Source organism: Trachypithecus francoisi, unplaced genomic scaffold (assembly GCF_009764315.1).
Source record: "Trachypithecus francoisi isolate TF-2019V2 unplaced genomic scaffold, Tfra_2.0 Lachesis_group15, whole genome shotgun sequence".
In the NCBI taxonomy this organism is placed as follows: domain Eukaryota; kingdom Metazoa; phylum Chordata; class Mammalia; order Primates; family Cercopithecidae; genus Trachypithecus; species Trachypithecus francoisi.
The window spans coordinates 85,823,308-85,848,122 of NW_022681460.1; the positions used below are offsets into that span (position 1 = coordinate 85,823,308).

Below are 24,815 nucleotides of genomic sequence, written 5' to 3' on the forward strand. Positions count from 1 at the left end.
CAGTGAAAGAAACTTGTAAAAATAAAAAGTTTACTTAAATCTTAAACATTTCATTCATTGAGTAATTCGAGTTAAGAGAATAAAAGCTGATATTCACCTGCTAAATATCACCACTGTCATATTCCATATGCCTAAAAATGATGCAATTAAAAAATCTGTTTTCATATCTTTTAAACTTTCTAATTTAATCAAATCATATATGAGTTCAAAGGCAATGTCTTAAAGTTAGCATGCCTCTACATGAGAGAGAAGAGTTATAGTCTAGGGAAAATGTCTTTGACCTCATCTTTTGATATTGTTCTTGGAATTTTCCTAAGCTGTTATTAATACACATATTGTTCCCAAATTTGTTGCCTCATTAAGATTTATTAGAATTATCACACTAATTTGCTACCTAATTTTTCTTAATTTTTTCTGCTCGTCCACAACTATAAAGAACTTGAAAAACTGATGATACAGCAATAATTGGAGTAAAAGTAAAAAAACATCCTCAAATAAATAATGTTCTGTATCTACCAGTTGCCTAACATACCCATGATGACATCAAACACTTTTACTATTATTTTCCAGAAAAGAACTGAATGCACTAATCAACGTCCATATTTTCCTAAGACCAGTAATTTTCACATTGCAAAATCATGAAATACAGAATTACATGTAACAAATGCCTTTTAAAATCCCTGAAGAGGCTGGGCATGGTGGCTCACACCTGTAATCCCAACATTTTGGGAAGCTGAGAAGGAAGGATCACTTGAGCCCAGGAGATGAAGACCAGCCTGGGCAACATAGTGAGACCTCATCTCTATTAAAAAAAAAAAAAAAACAGAAAGAAAGAAAGAAAAGAAAAAAGGAAGGAAGGAAGGAAAGAAGGAAGGAAGGAAGGAAAGAAGAAAGGAAGGAAGGGAAGGAGGAAGGGAGGGATAAAACCTCTGAAGAAAACTCTTTTCTTCCATTAGTATATTTTAAAAACATAGAAAGAAAGAAAGAAAGCAAGCAAGCAAGCTGAGGAAAACCTTTTTCTTCCATTAGTATATTTTTAAAACATATCAAGAAAATTAACACACTCCTAATTTCAATCAGCTTCTGACTGTTCCTTGATTTTTTCAATGTTGATTCTTACTACCTCTCAAAAGAAGGCATATAAAACCAATATATGGGTAAATCTAGCTAGAATTAATTAAACAATTCTAGTCATTTAAGAAACATTTAGGATTTACTATACCCCCATCGGAATGTTTTCTTCTTTTCTTTTTAAACTAACATGCAATTGAAAGTTAATGGAAACACATACTTTCATATACTTCCGATTAGGATATTTTTATGCAGCCATCCTAATCCATTTTCCAATTCTATTTGCTTAAAATATGAAATCAAGATTTTCTACTAATAAAGAATTCCAAACTTCTAAGACTGTGTTTTAAATCAAAGACCAGTGGAATTTTGAATACTTTTTTCTTTAAAACTAGATGCCAACATGTAGAGGCCAAAAGTAGAGCAACTCATTGTGAATATGCTAGCTTCCAAAAGCTTGTTTGCAGGTCACTTAATTGGAACTTGGAATACAGTCTTCCATTGAAACAATGTTATAAATGCTACTTTTTTCCCAAGCCTTCCCACAAAAGCTAATAAGTAATTTAAAAAGAAAATTAACATTAGACACTTTAAAACAAACAAAAATGTGCTCATGCAGAAGATATAAAATATAACTCCTAATCTTGCCTGATTCCTACATCTCTTCCCCATATTTGTATGTAAGCATTCTAAGTGGTTAACTACAAATAAGTCTCTTGAAAGGGAAACATTAAATTATTTGGTTTCAAGGTCATTTGAAACCTGCATTTCCCTCTATTTTAAGTTACCCTACCTCCTCCAAAACCAGTAAACTGCTGTTGAACCTGTATTGTGAAACCACCATTACATTGTATTTATTATTTTTAAGTGTTCTGGTTATAACTTGGAATGACAGAAATACGCATTTGCCATGAAACAACAGCAGAGAGAGAAAGAGCGAGAGCGAGAGAGTGCGCGTATGTGTGTGCACCTACTCTTGAACAAACACCAGTCTAGGTATGGGCATGCACTAAAAACCTTGTGAGGAAGACAAGTGTCAAGTTGCAAGGATGACAAATGTGAAAGCTGTGAAAGCCTTTAGCTGACAGGAATGGGGCAAGGAAAGGGATAGTTGCCCTAGACAAGGTGGTCATGGGTAGAGAGGTTTGAGCTGAGATTCTGGCATTAACAAAACCAAGAGGAGCAAGGAGAAAACTCCAGCCAGAGAAGGCTTTCCCTGGGGCCGAGGGAACCTGGAAAGCCCAAGGAAGGTTAGAAGAGCTCGGGCAGAAAAAGCAAGGGCTGAAGGGGAGAGGACAGAACAGACAAAACCTCAGAGAACATGGAAAAGAAGTTGTCTTTATCCTATCGGTGGGAAAATCCTGAAGTATATAAGCAGGCTGGTGACATGGCTAGATTTGGGTTTAGAAAACAGTCATCTGAAGGAGGTATTATCACCCACCTCATTTTACACCTGAACAAACTGAAACTTGAAAAATGTTGGCAACCTGACCTACATATGTAGCGGAGTCTGTGACTCAATTGGTATTAACAAGCCTGTCAGACCCAAAGCCTGCACTCTTTCCAGCATCTATACAACCTTACAGGGGTAGGGAGGCAGAAACAAAGGCCACAGCAGGTTAAAGGATGAAAACCAAAAGCTGCGGACAGGACTCTCATCCCCTTTCTCCCTTCACTTTTAGGATGCAAAGCCTAGAAGTTAGTGGTGGAAGGAAAGAATTTTTCTCTCCTCCTTCCTTTCAATCCCCTTCCCCACATTCCCTATCCCATCAGCACATCATCCCACCAGTCTTCTCAGGAAGGGGTAAGAAGCCATAACACAGCTAGGAGGAGAGAGAGGGCAGACACGGGGGTGATGCAGAGATGCTGCTCAGTCTCCCCTAGGAGCAAGAAATACAGATGAAGGGAGAAGCAGAAAATGAGAGGCCTAGGGAAAGGGACATTCAGAGGTGTTCATCGAACATCTAGACTGAGAGACCCTATCAAATCAAAATACAGAACCTGGATTCTCTTCCAATCACAAATCATGTGTCCATAGGGAAGTCACTTCAACTGTCTGACATTCAGTGTCCTCAGGACCTGGCTTCTGTCTGGCTGCTCATGAAAGCAGCAGCACCTCTCACTCCCTGAGCTCTTCTAATCCCCATAGATATACATAATCCTAAATTTCAAACCAAACAACTTGCAAGTATTTTAATAAAATGCATAATTGCTGCTTACACTAACTTTGTATTGCCTAAACACTTTTAAGGACTATTTCACTAGAACTTTTAATTTTTCTTTTTTTTTTTTTTTTGAGATACAGTCTGGCTCTGTCACCCAGGCTGGACTGCAATGGCGCAATCTTGGCTCACTGCAACCTCTGCCTCCTAGACTCAAGCAATCCTCCCACCTCAGCCTCCCAGGTAGCTAGGACCACAGGTGCCAGCCACAATGCCTAGCTAATTTTTGTATTCTTAACAAAGACGGGGTTTTGCCATGTTAACCAGGCTGGTCTCAAATTCCTGGGCTTAAGAGATCCACTCTCCCCAGCTTCCCAAAGTGCTGAGATTACAGGCATGAGCCACCACACCTGGCCCTCATTAGGACTTTTAAGAAGTATTCCTCAACCAAAGGAATCAAATATGTATCAGTAAAATGAGAATATGATTCTTCACTACATCAAATCTAAAATCTTCTATGGCTAGGTAACTCTTCTCTTGTTATGTATATTTTCTCCCCGGCTAAACTGTGTCTCACAGACTAGGTATTTCCTAGAATGATACAACATAATTTATTTTTTCTTTTGATATTTATTTCTTTCATTTTAATTTTGATTTGATTTTTAACAATTTGCTAGCATTCCCTAGAGACATGCTAGTTAAACAAGGGGAAAGGCAACCTGAAAATGTGACTGGTCAAAGAGATTATAACCCACAAACACAAATTCAAATCCGGCTCTTAAATTGGGCCAAGGGGTAAAAACAGTCAGTCTTCTAAGTGAGGTGTTCTTTCCTGCGGCATTTTACTTCCTACCTCACCGCTTCAGTAGTTGTAATGAGATGCAGTCGTTTTCTCTCTCAGGGGTTTCTCAGTAGGAGCTAACGGGCTGGTTCCATTTCCTATTATTTATTACATTAATTTTTCAGATTTTAATAGATTTCTACCAAGTTTAATGGTGTAATATTAAGTTGTTACAACACTGAGTAATTTTTTGAAGAAACTATGTTGAAATAATCACTATCATAAACAAGATCAAGCAGCAAGAAACCCCAGTTTACTTTCCCAACAGAGATCTCAGAATCCTCTTTTCTCAACTGGTCACTGCTCCCTACTTCCAAAGGGTCCCTCAGATAAAATGAAAAAACACTTGCAAATGACCTTGACACGCCATCTGGCAACACTTTTTCAAGTGGGTTTTGCAAAATTACTGTTTAAATATGATTGTCTAAATATTTTTGGAGGCTGAGGTGGAAAGATTGCTTGATTCCAGGAGTTCAAGGCTGCAGGGAGCTATGACTGTGCCACTGCACTCCAGCCTGGGTGCCAGAGCAAGACCCTGTCTCAGAAAAATAAATAATATTTTCCAAACTTGTTGTTTAGATACATTTCTATTACTTAAATAGAAATATTCCCTGTATAGTCCTGCCAAAATGCCACCAAAGACTCTTGGAAGCTGAGAGCAAGTGGGTTCATAAGCATTTCGTATACTTTAAATTTAGAATAAAATTTCACAGTAAAAATAATTTTTTAAAAAAATAGCACCTCTTTGTTGGTGATTGGAATGGATAGGAAATAGTTGGGTTGATAATCTTTTTGCTTTTTTTTCCTCTTCTTTACTTGATCACTCTTGATCCATTCATTTTCTTGACTTCTCTTCAAATTTATTTGAGGTTCATCAGTGACTAGAGGAAAAAAGTCAAACAATACATCTAATACATTTAAACAAAGATAATACAGTCAGAAAAAAAGCAATTTATAAGTAGCAATCATTCATAAGTATCATTTTCAAATCTAAAGCAGGAGTTTGCAAACATTTCTGTAAAGGACCTCAGTAAATAGTTTAGGCATTGCAGATGACATAGTCTCTGCCATTAACTACTCAACTCTGCTGTAGACAAAACATAAATGAGTGGGTACAGGTTGTGTTCCTGCTTTATTTTCAAAGCAGAGTGGTTAACCAGATTTGGCCTGAGGGCCTTAGTGAGCTGACTTCTGATCTGAAGCACAGCTCCTGGCACCACAATGTTCATAACACTAAGAAAGATCATTTTTCAACCATCCCGTACAGGTATATATGTAACTTCTAGGGCATAACTCTACTGTCACACAAAGTTTTGGTCTGTGGCCACTGTCATGCTATAAACTATTTGTTGCAAAAATTAAGAGAATGCTTTGGAAACTTCCATAGCAATGGGGCAGAATAATTTGGTCTGCTGAATTTTGATTTCTACTTTGTAGGTCTTTTCTTTTATTTCATTTTCTAATAATTCACTTTTATTGTATTTTACAAAAGTATCCATTGGCAGCAAACAAGAAAATTTTTTAAAAACTGATCCTTAACAAAAGGTAATTTGAGAAGCATTTACAATACCACTTTTTAAAGTAATCCTTGTAAGATTCATTTACAACATCTAACAATTCTAATTATGAAGCATGCTCCCAGAAATAATTACTAAATCTGTGTGAAATGCCATCATCTTCTTTTTTTTTTTTTTTTAACAGATTCTATCAGGGCTTCCATATACATGCAAAACTACAATCCATTAATTGAGCTTCCAACCCATGTCTTCTTGAATGGTAGTTCATTGTTTAAAATAGAGTTCCTCTGCAGGACATGGTGTCTCACGCCTGTAATCCCAGCACTTTGGGAGGCTGAAGTGGGAAGATCACTTGAGGTCAGGAGTGTGAGACCAGCCTGGCCAATAAGGTGAAACCTCATCTCTAAAAATACAAAAATTAGCCGGGCATGGTAGCACATGCCTGTAGTCTCAGCTACTTAGGAGAGTGAGGCACAAGAATCGCTTGAACCCAGGAGACAGAGGTTGCAGTGATCCAAGACCATACCACTGCACTCCGGCCTGGACAACAGAGTGAGACTCTGTCTCCAAAAAAAAAAACAAAACAAAACAAAATAGAGTACCTCACAGAGACTTTGTGAAAATTCAAATATATTTTCTGAGGTGCTATTTTGAAAAAGGAAGGGAAGAACCACTTTACCTTACATTCAATCCTATTCGGTTGGTTTTATCTTTGGGATCAACTCTAATAGACTACAGTAACTACCTCCCTTAAGAAGGACTGTGAAAAGAAGTCCGGGCTCAACCCACAGCCCAACGCCTGTGTGCATATGCAACTCTGCTTTAACTAAATTTCTTATTTTACATATGATAAAACAGAAAAGCAGAAAAACTTTGCTACTGTATCAAACTGCTTCTCTACTGAAGTTCTGCACAACTAGTTAATATCACACATAAAACCACTGAGCAAAAATAATTGTTCTTATTCTGTTTATCTTTGAGGTATTAATAGTAAATGATTTTAAGCTAATGTCTCAAAGAGTATTTTAATGCTAATTTCTAAGAAAAATAGTACAGCATGTTTAAAATTAAAAAGCTAAGGATGTGTAGGAATTGATGTGTTTTCTTTCCACAACATATATTTGTAAGACCTAAAAACGGGGTAAACTAAGAGCAAGGTGGCCTGGGCAATACATCTGACCATATCATTATGAATTAAGACAAAATCATCTGGTGTGTTTGTGCATCTATTTCATCACTATATCTCTCACCGATATGTCTAATGATTAATGTGGCTAATGATAGCTCTTCATGGTTAGAGGATACACATTTAAAATATAAATTATTACTAGCTTCTTTTACACATGTAAGCTTACCAGAACTTTATAGATTTTATTACTAAGAAATAGTTTGTAGCATTTTTATCTGTGTTGCAAGAATTATGTGAATTGTCTCATTCATGATGCCATTGGGTTTTATTTCTTACATAAGAGTTTTAATACGGCAAATCAAATCAATATATCGTTGGGTTGCCTGCAATTTTACACATTGAAAAAAAGGTCCTATATCTAACTGTGGTAATATGAATATACTAATTTTAAACAGAAGCTACAAAATACGCTAATGAAGAACACATATATTTTAAATCCACTTCTAAATACATTTGTAGCCCACCACCACCTACTGTTAATAAATTAGTACTCTGAAAATGAAAGCCAATTTTAGTATAGTTGGAACCAGAGCACCTGGGTTAGAATCCTGGCTCTCTCACATACTAGCTGTGTGACTGTGTGATTTTAGACAAGCACACAAATTCTCTTTACTCAGCTTCCCTGTGTAATTTTAGAATAATAATAATAGTTACTTCATAGGATCTTTTTGAGGATTGAGTGAGTTAATACATAAAAACGTTTAGACCACTTCCTGGTACAAAGTAAACACTAGTATTAGCTATTATAAGTATTAGATAATACCCAGAACTAAATATAATTAGGAAGATAAATCTGTATCTGCTAAAGAACATTTAGGAAACTCCAAAAAGAAACAGATGATTTATAAACTCTCCATTGTTTTTACTCATCCAGACCACTTGCACCTTCTATGAGTATGGAAAATGAAGAGCTGTCCTGAACAGTTCTTTTTTCGTTGTTTTTTTTGTTTTGTTTTGAGACAGGATCTCACTCTGTCACCCAGGCTGGACTGCAGTGATGCAATCATAGCTCACTGTAACCTTGAACTCCTGGGGCTCAAGTGATCCTCCCACCTCAGCCTCTCCAAGCAGCTGGGACTACAGGTATGTACCACCACAGCTCATTAATTTTTCATTTTTTATAGAGGTGGGGGTGTCACTATGTTGCCCAGGCTGGTCTTGAACTACTGGACTCAAGCAATCCTCCCACCTTGGCCTCCTAACATGCTGGGATTACAGGCATGAGCAACCACACCCATCGCTAAACAGTTTTTTTAACTAAATATAATGTTGAAAACTAAATTTCAGGCCGGGCGCGGTGGCTCAAGCCTGTAATCCCAGCACTTTGGGAGGCCGAGACGGGCAGATCACGAGGTCAGGAGATCGAGACCATCCTGGCTAACACGGTGAAACCCCGTCTCTACTAAAAAATACAAAAAAGCTAGCCAGGCGAGGCTGTGGGCGCCTGTAGTCCCAGCTACTCGGGAGGCTGAGGCAGGAGAATGGGAGAATGGAGGCTGAGGCAGGAGAATGGCGTAAACCCGGGAGGCGTAGCTCGCAGTGAGCTGAGATCCGGCCACTGCACTCCAGCCTGGGCGACAGAGCGAGACTCCGTCTCAAAAAAAAAAAAAGAAAAAAAGAAAAATAAATTTCACGCTGGGTGCAGAGGCTCACGCCTGTAATCCCAGCACTCTAGGAGGCTGAGGCGGGCAGATCATGAGGTCAGGAGATCGAGACCATCCTGGCTAACACAGTGAAACCCCGTCTCTACTAAAAAATACAAAAATTTAGCCAGACGTAGTGGTGGGCGCCTGTGGTCCCAGCTACTCGGGAGGCTGAGGCAGGAGAATGGCGTGAACCTGGGAGGCGGAGTTTGCAGTGAGCCCAGATCGTGCCAGTGCACTCCCCAGCACTCCAGCTTGGGCGACAGAGCAAGACTCCGCCTCAAAAAAAATTAATTAATTAAAAAAAAAATTTCAAAAGCAAGACCCCCTTTTTTAAGGTAAAATTACAAATCAATTCTAAATAAGTTCCTAGCGTCTGTCCCTTGTATTTCATTGTCCAAATCACCACACAAGGCTAACCCCAAGCAACACAGGATGCTGGGATGGTGAATCTGGCAGCTATCAACCTGCGCTGGGAAAAAAATACTCTACAAAAGATAGAAGGGGGAACAGCACAGTTGAGAAGATGACTAGAACTGTGTGTTTCCATCTACAGAGGCAGCACTGGATAGTGAAAAGGCCAAGGACCTTAAGACCAGATTTCCAACAAGCATCTTTTAATTAAGTTACTTAATGGGTTTATCTGAGGACTTAAAAATATTACCAATCCTTGGAAAAAGAGCTGATTCCAGGTCTGGAGCATATAATGTATGAGAGTTCTGGAAATTCAAAAGACTCCTGGGATCATATGAGAAGATCTCTAAAGTCAATTTAAATGTCTTCCCATTGGCCAAAGATGGGACAATGTGGGCACCAAATAGAATAAATTTCAGTGGCGTTAAATACATCAAATATACTTAAATCCATCCATTCTTAATGATACTAAAAAAATTAAAGCCAAAAACTCACAGGTCACCTTTAGAGGAGTCTAGAGAACCATGATTCTAAATATCTGATGATAACGGAAAAAAGTCAAGCATTTATTCCATCTTTCCTTATAACCAAATAGTCATTTAGGAAATTAAATAGCTAGTTAAGATAAAGTTCTTTACAGAAATTTCAAGCTAATTAATGCAAAAAGATAGAGTTAGAATATCACCAGTTCAAAATGCTTAACAAAGTAACAGATCAACCCAATTACCGTCAATGGATGATCCATTAGATGGAGAGTTGATGGGGACCTTTAACAATAGATACTTTAGAGTAATAAGACCTGAAGCCACTGATCAATCTTAACATCACAAAAAGGCAAGACAAGCAAACATTATTTGCCTACTGATGTCACACTATAGGAAATTTAAAATACTATCTTTGGCCAGGCACAGTGGCTCATGCCTGTAATCTTAGCACTTTGAGAGGCCTAGGTGGGAGGACCACTAAAGGCAAGGAATTTAAAACCAGCCTGGGAAACACAGCAAGAACCCATCTCTACAAAAAATTTAGAAATTAACCGGGCATTGTGGTATACACCTGTAGTCCCAGCTACCTGAGGTGGGAGAATCACTTGAGCCTAGGAGTTCGAGGTTACTGTGAGCTATGATCATGTCACTGTACTCCAGTGTAGATGACAGGGTGAGGCCCTGTCTCTCAAAAAGAAACAAAAAATTCTATCTTTGGAGCATTCTTGCAAATGGCACAAACTTCATTAAGCCTCTTGATCTAACTACCAGTTTACTAGAAGTATAAGAGACACAGAAAAATGTTAAATGACCAGAATATCAAAACTTCTACACAACCTGATTTCTTTAACAATACACGCACGCATACACATACCCAAAAGGAGAAAAGGAGATGTATACATGAAAAGAGACTCAAGAGATGTATCAATTAAATATAGTGCATAGATTTTGGTAACTAATTCAAATAATCCAGATTTTTTAAAATTATGACATAATCAGAGATTGTCTGGTTATTTGATGACATTAGGAATTACCATTTTTTTGGTATAGTAAGAATATTTTGAATTTTTTTTAAGATTCTTTACCTTTTAAAGAAACATACTAAAGTATTTACAGATAAAGTAATATGTCTGGGATCTGCCTCAAAACAATCAGTAAGGAAGAGGTAATGAATACATGAGGCTTGTCCTATTTTCTCTAATATATGCTTGAAAGTTTCTACAATGCAACATTAAAAAAAAAAAAAAAAACAGGGGCAGGAAGGAACATTTAGACAATCTCTCTCAGGTGTCTCTTCCAGTTCTAGCTTTCTGTGATTTGTGGTAAAGGTACTAACTGTTAACACCTGTACTAATTAGGACAATTCATGGTGATATTAAATAATAGATTTAAGACTGAGAATCAGAAACCTACCGTCTAGGTTGTTTTTCCTAAATTGCAAGCATCAACCTACTAGTGGGTTATCGAATCAACTTAGAAGATAATAAAGAACACTTTTTTTTTTCTTTTTTTTTTTTGAGGCAGGGTTTTGCTCTTGTTGCCCAGGCTGGAGTACAATGGAGCAATCTCTGTTCACTGCAACCTCTGCCTCCTGAGTTCAAGCGATTCTCCTGCCTCAGCCTCCTGAGTAACTGGGATTACAGGCACCCACCACCATGACCAGCTATTTTTTTTTTTTGAGACAGAGTCTCGCTCTGTCGCCCAGGCTGGCGTGCAGTGGCCGGATCTCAGCTCACTGCAAGCTCGGCCTCCCGGGTTTACACCATTCTCCTGCCTCAGCCTCCCGAGTAGCTGGGACTATAGGAGAGACAGGTTTTCAACCTATGGGCCAGGCTGGTCTCGAACTCCTGACCTCAGGTAATCCACCCTTCTCAGCCTCCCAAAGTGCTGGGATTACAGGTGTGAGCCACCACATCCAGCCAATAAAGAGCACTTTTTAAGAATGGAATGGAATGGGACAGTAGTCATGTAGATAGTATATTGCTCACAGTAAGTATAAGTATTGTTTTATGAAATTTTTATTTCCATTTTTTGCATACACTGTTTATTGAGTGGCCATGTATAGTACATTCCTTACTGTTAAGATAAAACATATAATCATTTTTTCTGTGTTTTACACTCCAATATGAATAATACTAAAGAGGGGGACAGAATTAACACAATATTTAAAAGACCACTGACACTTCCAGCATTTTATGATGTTTTCTACCTTATCTATTTAAACTGTCTTCCTGTCTGTAGCAACTTATTTTTGCCATTTCAAACATCCTATAAATCCATTTTGAAGGAAAAAAAATCATAATCTCTCAAGGTAATGGTTATAACATATAACAACTCTAACCATTCTGGTATCAAGAAAATGACATAGTGTAAAACCACAACCCAGAATACTTTCAGGTAAAAATTAAGTAGGACATGGTTTGCCTAAATTTATTTAGTTTTCTATAATTTTACCAATAACTATTTAACTTTCCTTTGAACTGGATAATCTAAAATTTTCTTGTTAGGCATCACAGACTGTGTGTAGTTTTAAAATACCAAATGACAGATGGGGGAAAAAAGGAATCCTGTATTTATTGCTATAGTACAGTTTTACTGACCCTTGTAATACACTTTTCTTAATTCTGTGAGCCCTGCTGATTTATCAGACACTTGATACACACTGAGCCCAATCTCTCACTCTCTTTTTTTTTTTTTGAGATGGAGTCTCACTTTGTTGCCCAGGCTACAGTGCAAGTGGTGCGATCTCAGCTCATTGCAACCTCCACCTCCCAAGTTCAAGCGATTCTCATGCTTCAGCCTCCTGAATAGCTGGAACTACAAGCATGCACCACCATGCCCGGCTAACCTTTGTATTTTTAGTAGACACGGGTTTTCACATGTTGGCTAGGCTGTTCTTGAACTCCTGACCTCAAGTGATCTGCCCTCCTCAGCCTCCCAAAGTGCTGAGATTACAGGTGTGAGCCACCATGCCCGGCCCCAATATCTCTTCTCTCTTGTTTGCATAACATCTCTGATTTTATCTGTAAAGTTTATTTATATATGGCCAAAGTATAAAATCCGTGCGCTTTTCATTACTAAACTCCATTTTATTTACCACTCTGAAATCATAATGTAGGTTCTAAAATACAACTGGATATTATTCTTTACTTTTAGTTTCATATGAAAATATAAGGAACAAAATATTTATGTAATCATCTAGTTTACCAATTAGAACTTCAAAAATCAATGGCCATAGAACAAAATGTAGAAAAATTTGGCCACACGCCCAGGACCTTTCAACTGGATTATTAACTTCATTGGTTAGCAAAAAGTCATCAGTTGGAGTACAGCTCATAAACCCATCTTATAAATTTAATTTATTCCACTTGTTAATCTTCATAATGATTTCAGTAGCCATTTTAATGTGTTGTAATGAATCTGGTCTTGCTGACAAAGCCTGTAACTCTCTGATATGTGTATTTGTTTTTTTAACTGAAGCACCACATGTCATTTTATGTAAACTAACTAATTTTTTCTCAAGTTCTATTTATTCCCTCAAAAACTACAAAGAAATGAATGATGAGAAAAATTAAGTCATCCATCTGTTACTGTGGTTTCACTGTTTTCACACTTACTCTTAGCTAAATGGTTGAGAATTAATTAGATTTGTTTTGATATTTTATTTTTTCTTGTTATTTAGGCAGCTAAAATCTTCAAAGTAACCAGTCCTAAAATTCCTTAGCTATATGACTTAGAATACTATCTTCTATATTTCATAGAATATTTTTTTTGAGACTGAATTTCACTCTTGTTGCCCAGGCTGCAGTGCAATGGCACAATCTCGGCTTACTGCAACCTCCACCTCCCAGGTTCAAGCGATTCTCCTGCCTCAGCCTCCCAAGTAGCTAGGATTACAGAGACATGCCACCATATCCAGCTAATTTTTTGTATTTTTAGTATAGATGGGGTTTCACCATGTTGGCCAGGCTGGTCTCAAACTCCTGACCTCAGGTGATCCACCCGCCACAGCCTCCCAAAGTGCTGGGATTACAGGCATGAGCCACCACGCCTGCCCGTATATTTCATAGAATTATTCCCCTTTAGTATCTCAATAATCTTTGGCAAATTACTAAAACTTTCTAAAAAAAAATAATCTTACCTTCTTCCTCTTTAAGTTTCTATGACGATTATGTGCTAGGTGCAGTGGCTCACACTTGTAATTCCAGCACTTTGAGAGGCTGAGGCAGGTGGATCACTTGAGTCCAGGAGTTTGAGACCAGCCTAACCAACATGATGAAACCCTGTCTCTGCTAAAAATACAAAAAAATTAGCCAGGTGTGGTGGTGGGCACCTGTAATCCCAGCTACTCGGGAGGCTGAGGCAGGAGAATCGCTTGAACCCAGGAGGCGGAGGTTGCAATGAGCTGAGAACGATCGCACCACTGCACTTCAGCCTGGGTGACAGAGAAGGACTATGTCTCAAAAAAACAAAAAAAAAGTTTCTATGAGGATTATGTAAGAAAATATAAGCATTTAGCAATGTGCTAGAGGTGCTCAATATTATTATTATAAAATATTGCTCTTAAAGGGAAATTTTTTATAAATATTTAATTTAGCAAACATATGCAAGAAAAAATCTGGTGAAACTAAATTAATGAAAATGTACTGAGGCTAGTTACATTTTTTTAAGGACTTAACATGTATTGAGGAATTGAATCTTTCCAACAATCCTGTGAGACAGCTACCATTATTATGCCAATGTCATCGATAATGAATGAACTTGAGCCTGGAAAAAGTACACACTAGCTGAACTAACTACATCCTCAGCTCAGCACCAATAACAGTACCTAGTACATAACACACTCAATAAATATGTGTTGAATTAATTTAGTGATTAGGCTTGTTCCAATTTTTATTCATTTTCTTATTTTTTAACAAAAGAAAAGATATCAACAATTTATGTTATTTGGGGCAGATATTTGCCTTAAGCTCTCTCATAATAACATTTGGAATATGTAGTATATGCTTCCCCAATTAATTATAGAGGACACAGAAAACAATTTATCTTTTATTTTTTTAATCGACGCAGGGTAACCACCTATTATATCAGGTACAAAGATTCAATCTTTATTTGATATAGCATTTTTCTACAAAAAAAATTTTAGGTGAAGGTAAGTTTCAATTTATATTTTAAGATGTTTAAAATCTAAGTATTTTTTAAATATAATAACTTGTTAGGATTCATAAGTAGCAAAATTACAATTTCCCATATCTTCAAAATCTCCAATTACAGAGTAGAATTCTGTGTGACGTAAAATAAGAATTATAAGCATTTTAATATAAGGAGAACTGAATTCCACATTTAGGGAAGACATGACACACAAAAAAAAGGAAATCAAAAGACTTGATTTAAATGTGGCTTCAGACCAGGCATAGTGGTGCATACCTGTTATCCCAGCTACTCAAGAGACTGAGGTAGGGGGATCACTGGAGCCGAGGAGTTTGAGACTAGCCCAGGCAACATAATGTGATCCCATCCCTAAATAAATTCAATAAATGTGGCTTGATAGTTAAGAACTGTGATTCCCTTAAGAGACTAGAATCAATTAAACTAAAACTCTCCACAAAGTCACACTGTGGGAAGCACACTAACCTATTCCCAACAGCAGAATGACTCTCCATTCTACTTTCAGATGCAGAACAGCAGCAATCCAAATGTTTTTCTGGATGGTTTACTGGGTTTATAATCAACTGACCCACAACATTTCCCGTGTAAACAGCAAAGACCCCATCCAAGTCAACCACGCACTAAGCTGGATTTTCTACTAAAACATGTCCACCCTATGGAGGTTGTACTGTCTCCTCATTTCCTTTTTTGTTTTGTTTCTTGAGACAGAATCTGGCTGTGTTGCCCAGGCTGGAATGCAGTGGCACAATCTCGGCTCACTGCAGCCTCTGCCTGCCGGATTCAAGCAATTCTCCTGCCTCGGCCTCCCTAGTAGCTGGGATTACAGGTATGTGCCACCATGCCTGGCTAATTTTTGTATTTTTAGTAGAGATGGGGTTTCACCATGTTGGCCAGGATGGCTTCAAACTCCTGCCCTCAAGAGATCCGCCAACTTGGCCTTCCAAAGTGCTGGGATCACAGATGTGAGCTATGGCACCCAGCCTCCCCATCATTTCTAAAAGATTTCCATTGTACATACACTTTGGATATTTCACTTCTAATATACTTTTACATTCTCGTATTTAGTTCTAATGCATGTTATATTCTAATTTTTGTTATAATATTCTAAACTATAACCCTAATAAAAGTCTGTTCTTAAAAACAAAACTAACCAAAACACATAAAGACCCATCTCACCCAACCAGACCACATGCTGCCTAATCAAGATACCACACTCACACTGAAGGCAATACAGCTGACAATTGAGACACTAACCATTTCAGGGGGAGTTTTCCCACTGCCAAGGATTCCCCTTCCCATGATGTTTTTGTTAGCACTACTTTCCTCATTGCTCTGCCAGGGTGTCTATTAGCAAGAATTTCTTGGCAGTTAACTCGCAATTTCCACACGCCAAAGAAAACTAAAGGAACCACAGGCAATAACCAGCAGCCTGAGAATTTTGAGGTTGCCATCTACCATGGAGGAAATGAGTAGACTGATTACCAAATGTACAAGAAAGCCAAATTCAGTCCATTCAAGCCACAAACTAATTATATTGTGTTTCGGGCACAAACACTATTATTATATCTTTCTTATGGTTTAAGGGTTGGCAATAAAACTCTCAGTTTTTGTACATTTCTATAAAAATCTCACTTCAGAAAAACTAGTTAGTAGTTTCTGTTTTGCAAAGAATTTTACTATTGGTTCCTTAGTGTTTTAGTAAATGCTATCATAAAAATGAGAGAGTAAGTTGTCCCCAGATAACTAAGGGGTATGTTTCAAAGGTTTTATAAATAACATTTATTCATTATTTTACATTTTTAACTTCTTTCTTGCATACATTATCTTTTTAGCCATAAAGCAACACTATGAGATAAACAGGAGGGAATTTTTATTCACACTTTAAGTGTCAAAGGTCCAAGTAGACAATGAAGTAACCCAAATTTAAAACACAAGTTTTCTGTTTTTCCCTTTGTATCACACTGCCCATGTATAAGATGGAGCCTGGAATTTTAAATCCATCTTCCCACAGAAGTAATATAATACATGGCAGTTTGGAGTCTAGACTAATCCACAAAGACTTTTAACTCATAAAGCCTGAATTATCAAAAAGCATATATATTAGTTAAAAGTAGACTTTTGTGGACTGGCCTAAGCCCCTAATATACATAGATAACATCATTTCTTTGGTAAAAAACACACCATATCCTAGAGAGAAAAGACCCTGTTCATAATGAAGAACTAGCCATTCTTCCAATGCACATCCTCTGAAGAAACAGCTATTGCTTTCAGAGCAGGAATGAAATGCATGCCACAAACACATCCAGCCCCTTCCTTCTTTCTCGTCCCAATGGCTATTAATCTTCTTACCAGTAGAGATACAAGAATATGGTGGCTACAGAAATACTATTTGCTCTCTGGGATTCTGGAAGTATCTTGCTTTCTGTCGCTAGTAGAAGCTATGTGTTCATACACACTAGACATATGTAAGATATGTATAAATCAGAAGTGCCTATAGCTGGAAGAATGAACAGACTCATCTCTTGTTTCAATCTAACTTATGCACTCCAATGAGAGTGATTCAGAGACTGGAACAAGGCTCAGAGGGAGAAGTGCAGGTGAGTAAGGTCCATGGTGGGCACACAGGGCATGGTTATTCATGAGAAGTCTTCTTTATTTACATCCAAATTAGACAAAAGTAGTGCAATCAGAAAGAAGTGATTGAATTTTTAAAATATATTCATTTTATTTGCTCGACAAGTAGGAAATTAAGAGGAAAACATTAAATCCTTGCTATTCTCACTTTTTTCTTTTCTTTTTTTTTTTTTTGAGATGGAGTCTCGCTCTGTCGCCCAGACTGGAGCCCAATGGCTCACTGCAAGCTCCGCCTCCTGGGTTCATGCCATTCTCCTGCCTCAGCCTCCCAAGTAGCTGGGACTACAGGCGCCCGCCACCACACCCGGCTAATTTTTTGTATTTTTAGTAGAGACAGGGTTTCACCATGTAAGCCAGGATGGTCTCGATCTCCTAACCTTGTGATCCGCCCACCTCGGTCTCCGAAAGTGCTGGGATTACAGGCGTGAGCCACCGTGCCTGGCCACTATTCTCACTTTTTTCTAAGAGTATCTTCTACTTAACAGGTATGTAAATTCTTCAGTGAAGATTTCCCCAACAGCTGTGAAACTCACAAACATGGTTCTTCTCTACAGGGCAGTTGCAAAGGAAGATAGGAAACACCTCTTCCTGATTCCTTTTCCCCTTGGATTATGGAATGGGAAAGACTGCTTAATAAAATACCAGAGACTTAATATGTTTTAAGTATCACATCTCCCCAAAATACAAGTCAGGTTCACTGCCTCCAGAAGACAGTGTGATAAAGAGTAGTGTGGTTTCTGAGACTGGCTAAGCATCAGAATCACCTGAGGTGTTTAAAACAAATTTTAAACAAAAAGATTCCCTGGTAGGAGGTAGAGGTTGAAAAAGAAGAATCTGTGCTTTTACATCGCTCTGTAGAAAATTCTGATGGTCAGATAATTTCAAAAGCCCTGGATAGTTCATACTCATCCTCCAAGCCTCTACTCTTGCCAAACACCTAGGAAGGCTTCCTTAACACCCTCTCCTCCCACACCCAGGTTAGATGCCTCCCTGCACACATCCTCACGCCATGCACTTCCAGAGCAGCCTGTACGGCATTCATCTTATGAGATGATAGCTGTCAACAGACTGGCTCCCCAACGAAGCTGGGAGCTTTTTGACGTTCAAGACTGTCATGTGTTTTAACATTCCCAATGTCCAACACAATGCCTGGCTACAAATGTTCATCAAAGAAATGACTAATAAATCAGAAACCAGATTCTGTAACTAGTTCTTTCCCACTGTGTGAATTTAATTTACTTAACTGCTCTAAGTCAGTTTTCTTTTCTCAAAATGAAGAGACTAAAGCAGATGATTTCTTATGCCACAGAGCCCTAGTCATGAAGAAAGCATATCAAACCACGGCAAGGCTTCATGTAAGACTGCAAACAGCTGAATGGCACAGAGTATGTAGTCAATAAATATTTGAATATATTGATGCTCTTCCTTATTTTCCTCCCCACAAGTAACCTGGACAATAGTCAAATCTTTAAAATTTTCAGTGGCGGTAAACCCGAATACCATGGACAGTACTGTTTTTACAATGACATAAAACAGATTTTTTTTAATTTATTTATTTTACTAAAATAAAGATGGGGGTTTCGCTATGTTGACCAAGCTGGTCTCAAACTCCTGGCCTCAAGTGATCCTCCCATCTCAGCCTCCCAAAGTGTTAAGAATATAGGCATGAGCCACCACATCTGGCCAAAACACGTATTTGGATATTTATGTAATTCCAGCAGTATTTCAATCAAGTAAGCACTGTTGCTCTAAAGTTTGTGAATGAAGCTCTCAAGAACTGAATCGATCCAATACATGAATATTTAATTAAAAGTTGACCTATTCTCAATATTAGCCTGTTGAGCTCCGTTGGGGCAGTGATAACGTCCATCTTGTTCACCGACGGACCCTCCCAATGCCTAGCAAAGTGCTTAGAGGATACCAAACAGCTAGTAAACATGTGTTAGATAAACGGGTACTGCTGAAATCAACAGTGGCTCCACAATAATCAAGGGCGTTATCTAGCCCATTATTTTCAGAAGTAGCTTATAAACTAAAGAATGAGCTGGCTCAACATTTTGTGAGATATGTCAATATTATCTGTGATTATTTTATCACAGATTATTATTATATATTAATATAATAATATATTATTATACCAATAGATATATTATCTATATAATATTATATCATAAGATTATATAATATATAGGATAAGATATATTATATAATATAATATATAAGATTATAATAATATCTATTTTAAAACTATTAAATAAAAACAAAACAAAACTTGGCCAGGCACAATCATTCACATCTGTAATCCCAGCACTTTTGGAGGCCAAGGCAGGAGGATGGCTTGAGCCCAGGACTTTGAGACCAGTCTGGGCAACATGGCAAGACCCTATCTCTACAAAAAAAATAAAAACGTAGCCAGTCATGATGGCACACATGCCTGTGGTCCCAGCTACCTCCCACCAGGAAGTCTGAGGTGGGAAGATTGCTTGAGACTAGGAGGTCAAGACTGCAGTGAACTGTGATCACACCACTGCACTCCAGCCTGAATGACACAGTGAGACCGTGTCTCAAAAAACTAGAATAAATAAAGGAAATGAAATCAAAATTAAAACTCAAAAACATAAGTACTAAAAGTGAAATAACTTACAAAGAAAAAAATATATATATAACATATATACAACTAAATTTACTACTCATTGCTTCTAAATACATGTTTACTTAATAAAGTACTTACTTCCACAGTCATCCTGAATATCTACAGTAGCAAATGGCATGTCTACCAGAGAATTCATAGTATTGGCTTCAAATTCCTCTGACATTTTCTTTTTTCTTGATACATTTTCACACTCATTGGAATTAATTTCTCCTTTAACATATCACAAACAGAAAAAAGGATTATTTAGCTGGTTATTATTTAAACTTATATCCTAAATGAAAATAACTCAGCTAACTGAATATAAATTAACATCTGTTAAGAAAGTACCACTTGTGTTCAAATATATCATAAAGTTATAAACATTTATACCACATTCTATATTTTTGTACACACTTATAAGGCTTTTATCATTTTCTAAAACACAGTATTCAACGTATGATTAGATGAAAACTGAGTCAATCAGTAATCCTCAAGATCTTTTATAGCTATACTTTAACTCTAAAACTACATTTTTTTCACATACCTTTTAAAACAACCAACAAGGTTTTGTCAGTCATTCTCATTCTTATTTTTAGCTATCACTTATGTGCTCTTATTGGACAAGTTCCGGCCTATAATTTTTTCTTCAGTAAAGACTTTCAAGTTGTTTCTCTCCATCTTTACATTAAACACTGGAAATTTAGTTTAAAATACACGGTTCTAAGTAATGCTTTTCTGAAAATTTGATTATTAGAAGCAAATGATCTTACAGTTTCCCTAACTCCTCTCCCATGGTCATGTACTAACTTTAAAGTCATATTTCCTATTTAGTCTTTTTGTTTGTTTGTTTTCTTGCTATGGGTAGAACAATCATATACCTTGGGTGGAGGTAAGAGAAAGAAGGTGTATGTTTAAATTGATAAAGTTAATTGCTAAATGTATCAGATGGTAGTCTCCCCAGTGCCATTATAATCCATGCCTTTATTGACAGACACAAATGCTGTCTGAACTAATAAGATTGAACAGAATCCTGGAATACTAACATAATTTTTACTCTAGATATTTACTAAAGATTAATTTACCACTCAAGATATTAAAGAAGTCCTTTAATTCATTGTCTTGTAATACTCTATTTTCAGATACAATACCTGTAAAACGTATTCCATTAAGAATATGGCTTACAACATAGCTATGATGATAGGCCATAGTTAACATACATGCCAAAAAACATAAAATTTTATTGCAATTTGATTAATCTCTACTATTGTTCACACACCCACATCCCTGTTGTATTAGTCCATTCGCATTGCTATAAAGGAATACCTGAGGCTGGGTAATTTCTAAACAAAAGAGGTTTATTTGGCTCCTAGTTCTGCAGGCCGTACACAAAGCACAGTGCCAGCATCTGCTTTAGTGACGGCCTCGAGAAGCTTAAGATCGTGGTGTAAGGCAAAGGGAAGCCAGTGTGTCACATGTCAAGAAAAAGAGCAAGACAGAGAGGCAGAGATGCCAGCCTCTTTTAAGCAACCAGATCTCACATGAACTCACTACCGCAGAAAGAGCACCAAGGCATTCATGAGAGATCTGCCCCCATGACCCAAACACCTCCCACCAAGCCCCACCTCCAACATTGCGGATTACATCTCAACATGGGATTTGGAGGAGACAAACATAAAAACTATTATTATTCTGCCCCTGGCACCTAAATCTCACTGCAAAATATAATCATCTCTTCCCAATAGTCCCCCAAGGTCAACTCGTTCCAGCATTAACTCAAAAGTCCAAAATCTCATTTGAGACTCAAGGTGAGTTTCTTCCACCTATGTAGCCAAGGCTAAACAGTATAAACTGCTTGTAAATGCTAAAACTATGCTGAATATAGTCGTATGTTTCTCATTTCTGCTATTCAAACGTTTCAAAATTGAATATTACCTTTCTAAGAAAAACAATACATACATTTTAAGTATATTATAAAACCATACCTTTAAATATATGCTAATATTAAAATATAGGTGAAGCAAATGACTTCATCAAAAATAGGCCAACAGGGCCGGGCAAGGTGGCGCACGCCTGTAATCCCAGCACTTTGGGAGGCCAAGGCAGGCAGATCACGAGGTCAGGAGACACAGACCATCCTGGCTAACGCGGTGAAACCCCATCTCTACTAAAAATACAAAAAATTAGCCAGGCGTGGTGGCACACACCTATAGTCCCAGCTACTCAGGAGGCTGAGGCAGAGGAATTGCTTGAACCCGGGAGGCGCAGGTTGCAGTGAGCCGAGATTGTGCCACTGCACTCCAGCCTGAGCAACAGAGGGAGGCTCTGTCTCAAAAAAAAAAGAGAGTGAAAAAAGGGTATGGACAGTTCACCCACTGTCACACAAAATGCAAGTTTCCTACCTGGATAATAAATGACTACTCAATTTTGCTAAGTAAGTCTCTCATCACTCAACTAGGTAAATAGTAAATTTATCCCAGCTGAGCAAGTTGGCTCACACCTGTAATCCCAGCACTCTGAGAGGACTGCTTGAGCCCAGGAGTTCAAGCCTGGGTGACATGGCAAGACCCCGTCTCTACAAAAAAAAAAAAAAAAAAATACAAAAATTAGTCAGTCATGTTGGCACGGACCTTGCAGTCCCCGCTACTTGGGGAGGCTGAAACAAGAGGTTGGCATGATTCCAGCAGATCCAGGCTCTAGTGAGCCATGATCGCGCCAGTGCACTTCAACAGAGCAACAGAGCAAGACTCTGTCTCTAAATAAATAAACAAAGAAATAAGTTTATTCCTAAGAACAACTAGAAAGGGCCAAAGGCATCCATTCTAGTTCTGGCTTAGCTACTAAAAACAGTATTAACATCTTACACGTTAGTGAATGTTGACCGCTGCGTAGAAATCAACAAGTTACCTGACCTCCAGGCTTTCCTTTCCTCCTCATAAAAAGGGAACAAAAGTACAATCCAAATTATTGGGGAGAACTGGACAAAATAAGTTAATAATGTCCGAAAATGGATGAAAGGAGGAAGTAGCCTCTACAAACATCTTAAACTTTATATGATTAAGGAAAACACACAGATATGCTAACAGGATCCTGAATGGCAAGGCCATGGCACTTAAGGAACTGGAGTATGGCTCATTTCTCCTTAACAAATTCCATTCCCAAGCGTTTCCTAATTGCAAAAACTCACTGTCATCACTCCATTCACTTAACAATTGTAAACATATTTACATGAGTTAACTGCTATTTATATAGCACACGTTAACGTTTTTATGCTCTTTATACTCTTGTATGAGTTTATCCTACGAAAATCTTGCAGAGCACCTTTTCTCTAATTGGTTTGCGGTCCCTTTTACCGAAAGTCCAACCCCTAACTCGCTCCACTCACAAAGTTCAATTCACAACAAACGCTGACCCAAACTGGAAATTCATCCCGGGCGCTAGTATAGACTTGGCGCCAATTTTAAAAGCGGTCATGTCCAAACCTGTCAGAAAATCCTAAATGAGGCAGTATGGTGGTTCAGGTGCTTGATATTTGTGATATAAGATAAAAGCGAGATTTTACTAGGTTTTGTTTACATTTACTCACATCGACACCGTCGAAAGCAATGTGTATTGGCATTAAGTTTGTGCAAAGGGTCACAGGATGATAAAGGGAAAAAGAAAAGTGAAACTCGGGGATGGGCTCAAACCCCCGCCTCCTGTCGGACCCACAATGCGTGCATTAAAACGCTTCGCTACAGGCAACACCGATGTACACTCGGTTGCACCGGGCTCCTCGGTGCTACCCTGAGTCCTTTCTGGAAGGAGGGAGACTCGGAGCAGGGCCGGCGCGGGTCAGGCCCTCCCAGAGGTCGAGCGCAGAGCGGGTCCAAGCCCCCGCGGCTCCTGTCGCCCCCGCCCCGGCCCGCTGGACAGCTAGGTCTCACCCGCTTCGGCGCGCTCCATGGTCGCGGCGCATGCGGGCGGCGCGTCTGGGCTGGCGGCAGCGGCGGTGGCGGGCCGCAAACAAGGGCTGGAGGAGAGGTTGAGGCCAGGGCGGGGCCCGGGGCCCGAGGGTAGTGCGCTGGGCCGGGGCGGGGTCCAGCAACAGGCGGCGTGGGCCCGGCCAGCGGAGGCCAGGCCTGCGGAAGCGCGGAGCTTCCCAAGCCGCAGCCCCCGCGGCAGCAGCAGCAGCAGCCGCAGCGCCGGCATGTCAGGCCGGACGCCGGAACCAACCGGAAGGGACCGACCCGAGTCGCCGGCGGTACCCGGATTCGAGCGAGAGGGGCGGCCGCGCTCGGGCAGGGCGGGGGAAACTAAGGCCGGCGACTGCGGCGTTACAGCAGCCCAGGTCGTCTCGACTCTGCAATGCAACGCTGAGTCCTCGCCTGCCTCCCAAGCCCCGCGGCCTCCGATGGCCTTATAAGCCCTCATTTATGTCCCGTGGTGCAGCCTTTCCTGTCCCACGCTTTCAGGGGCGAGATTGGGACTAGGATGAAAGAATTCTCTGGCCTGGTGTCTTTTGAAAACCCATGTACTTACTTTTGCAATCAGGGTTCTGATTACAGAATATTTGGGAAGAGCGAAATGTACAAGAACGAGACCTTGTACTTCTGTATAATAAGATACTTTATTTACCTTACCTTAAAAAATACAAATTGTGACAAAGTCTCTAATTTTTAACAATGATGTTATGTGTAGACATTAAGAGGAAACCAGTTGCTGGTTTTTGTAGTGTAAGGTACTGCTGTGAGTAAATTGTGAGAAAAAGCAATTTACTTAGTTTAAAAAAAAATAAAAACTTTTCCCTTGAAATAGAATGCTATTGGGATTGGTTTTAGTGCAAAGAAACCAGGGGACAAGAACATTAGGTGCATCCGTCCACAAATTAGCACTTTTCGTGAGTAATAACACTTCGCTTATGTTGAATGCATCCTAGAATAGGGATGGAAGAAAAGACCCCTACACAGCCACAACAGCTGGCGTAAAGGCTGCACACTAAAAGTCAGCAAACTAGTTACTCTGATTTTCAAATAATTTTAACATGTTGAGTATCTGATGCCCATTTATGGGCTGGTAGAA

At 38.8% G+C, this 24,815-nt stretch overlaps 1 protein-coding gene across 5 annotated transcripts in view; it reads right to left on the minus strand.

The window, feature by feature from the left end:
• AKAP7 (A-kinase anchoring protein 7) overlaps nucleotides 1-24,286 on the minus strand; it is a 161,269-nt gene extending 136,983 nt beyond the window's left edge. For all 5 annotated transcript variants that reach the window (XM_033235448.1, XM_033235449.1, XM_033235451.1 and 2 more), the window contains exons 1-3: nucleotides 23,681-24,286; nucleotides 19,857-19,988; nucleotides 4,816-4,955 (exon numbers count right to left, since the gene is read on the minus strand). In XM_033235448.1, coding sequence (XP_033091339.1) covers nucleotides 4,816-4,955; nucleotides 19,857-19,988; nucleotides 23,681-24,167 — 759 coding nt within the window. In that variant the 5' untranslated portion in view covers nucleotides 24,168-24,286. The remainder of the gene's footprint in view (nucleotides 1-4,815; nucleotides 4,956-19,856; nucleotides 19,989-23,680) is intronic.
• Between the last annotated feature and the right edge of the window lie 529 nt (nucleotides 24,287-24,815).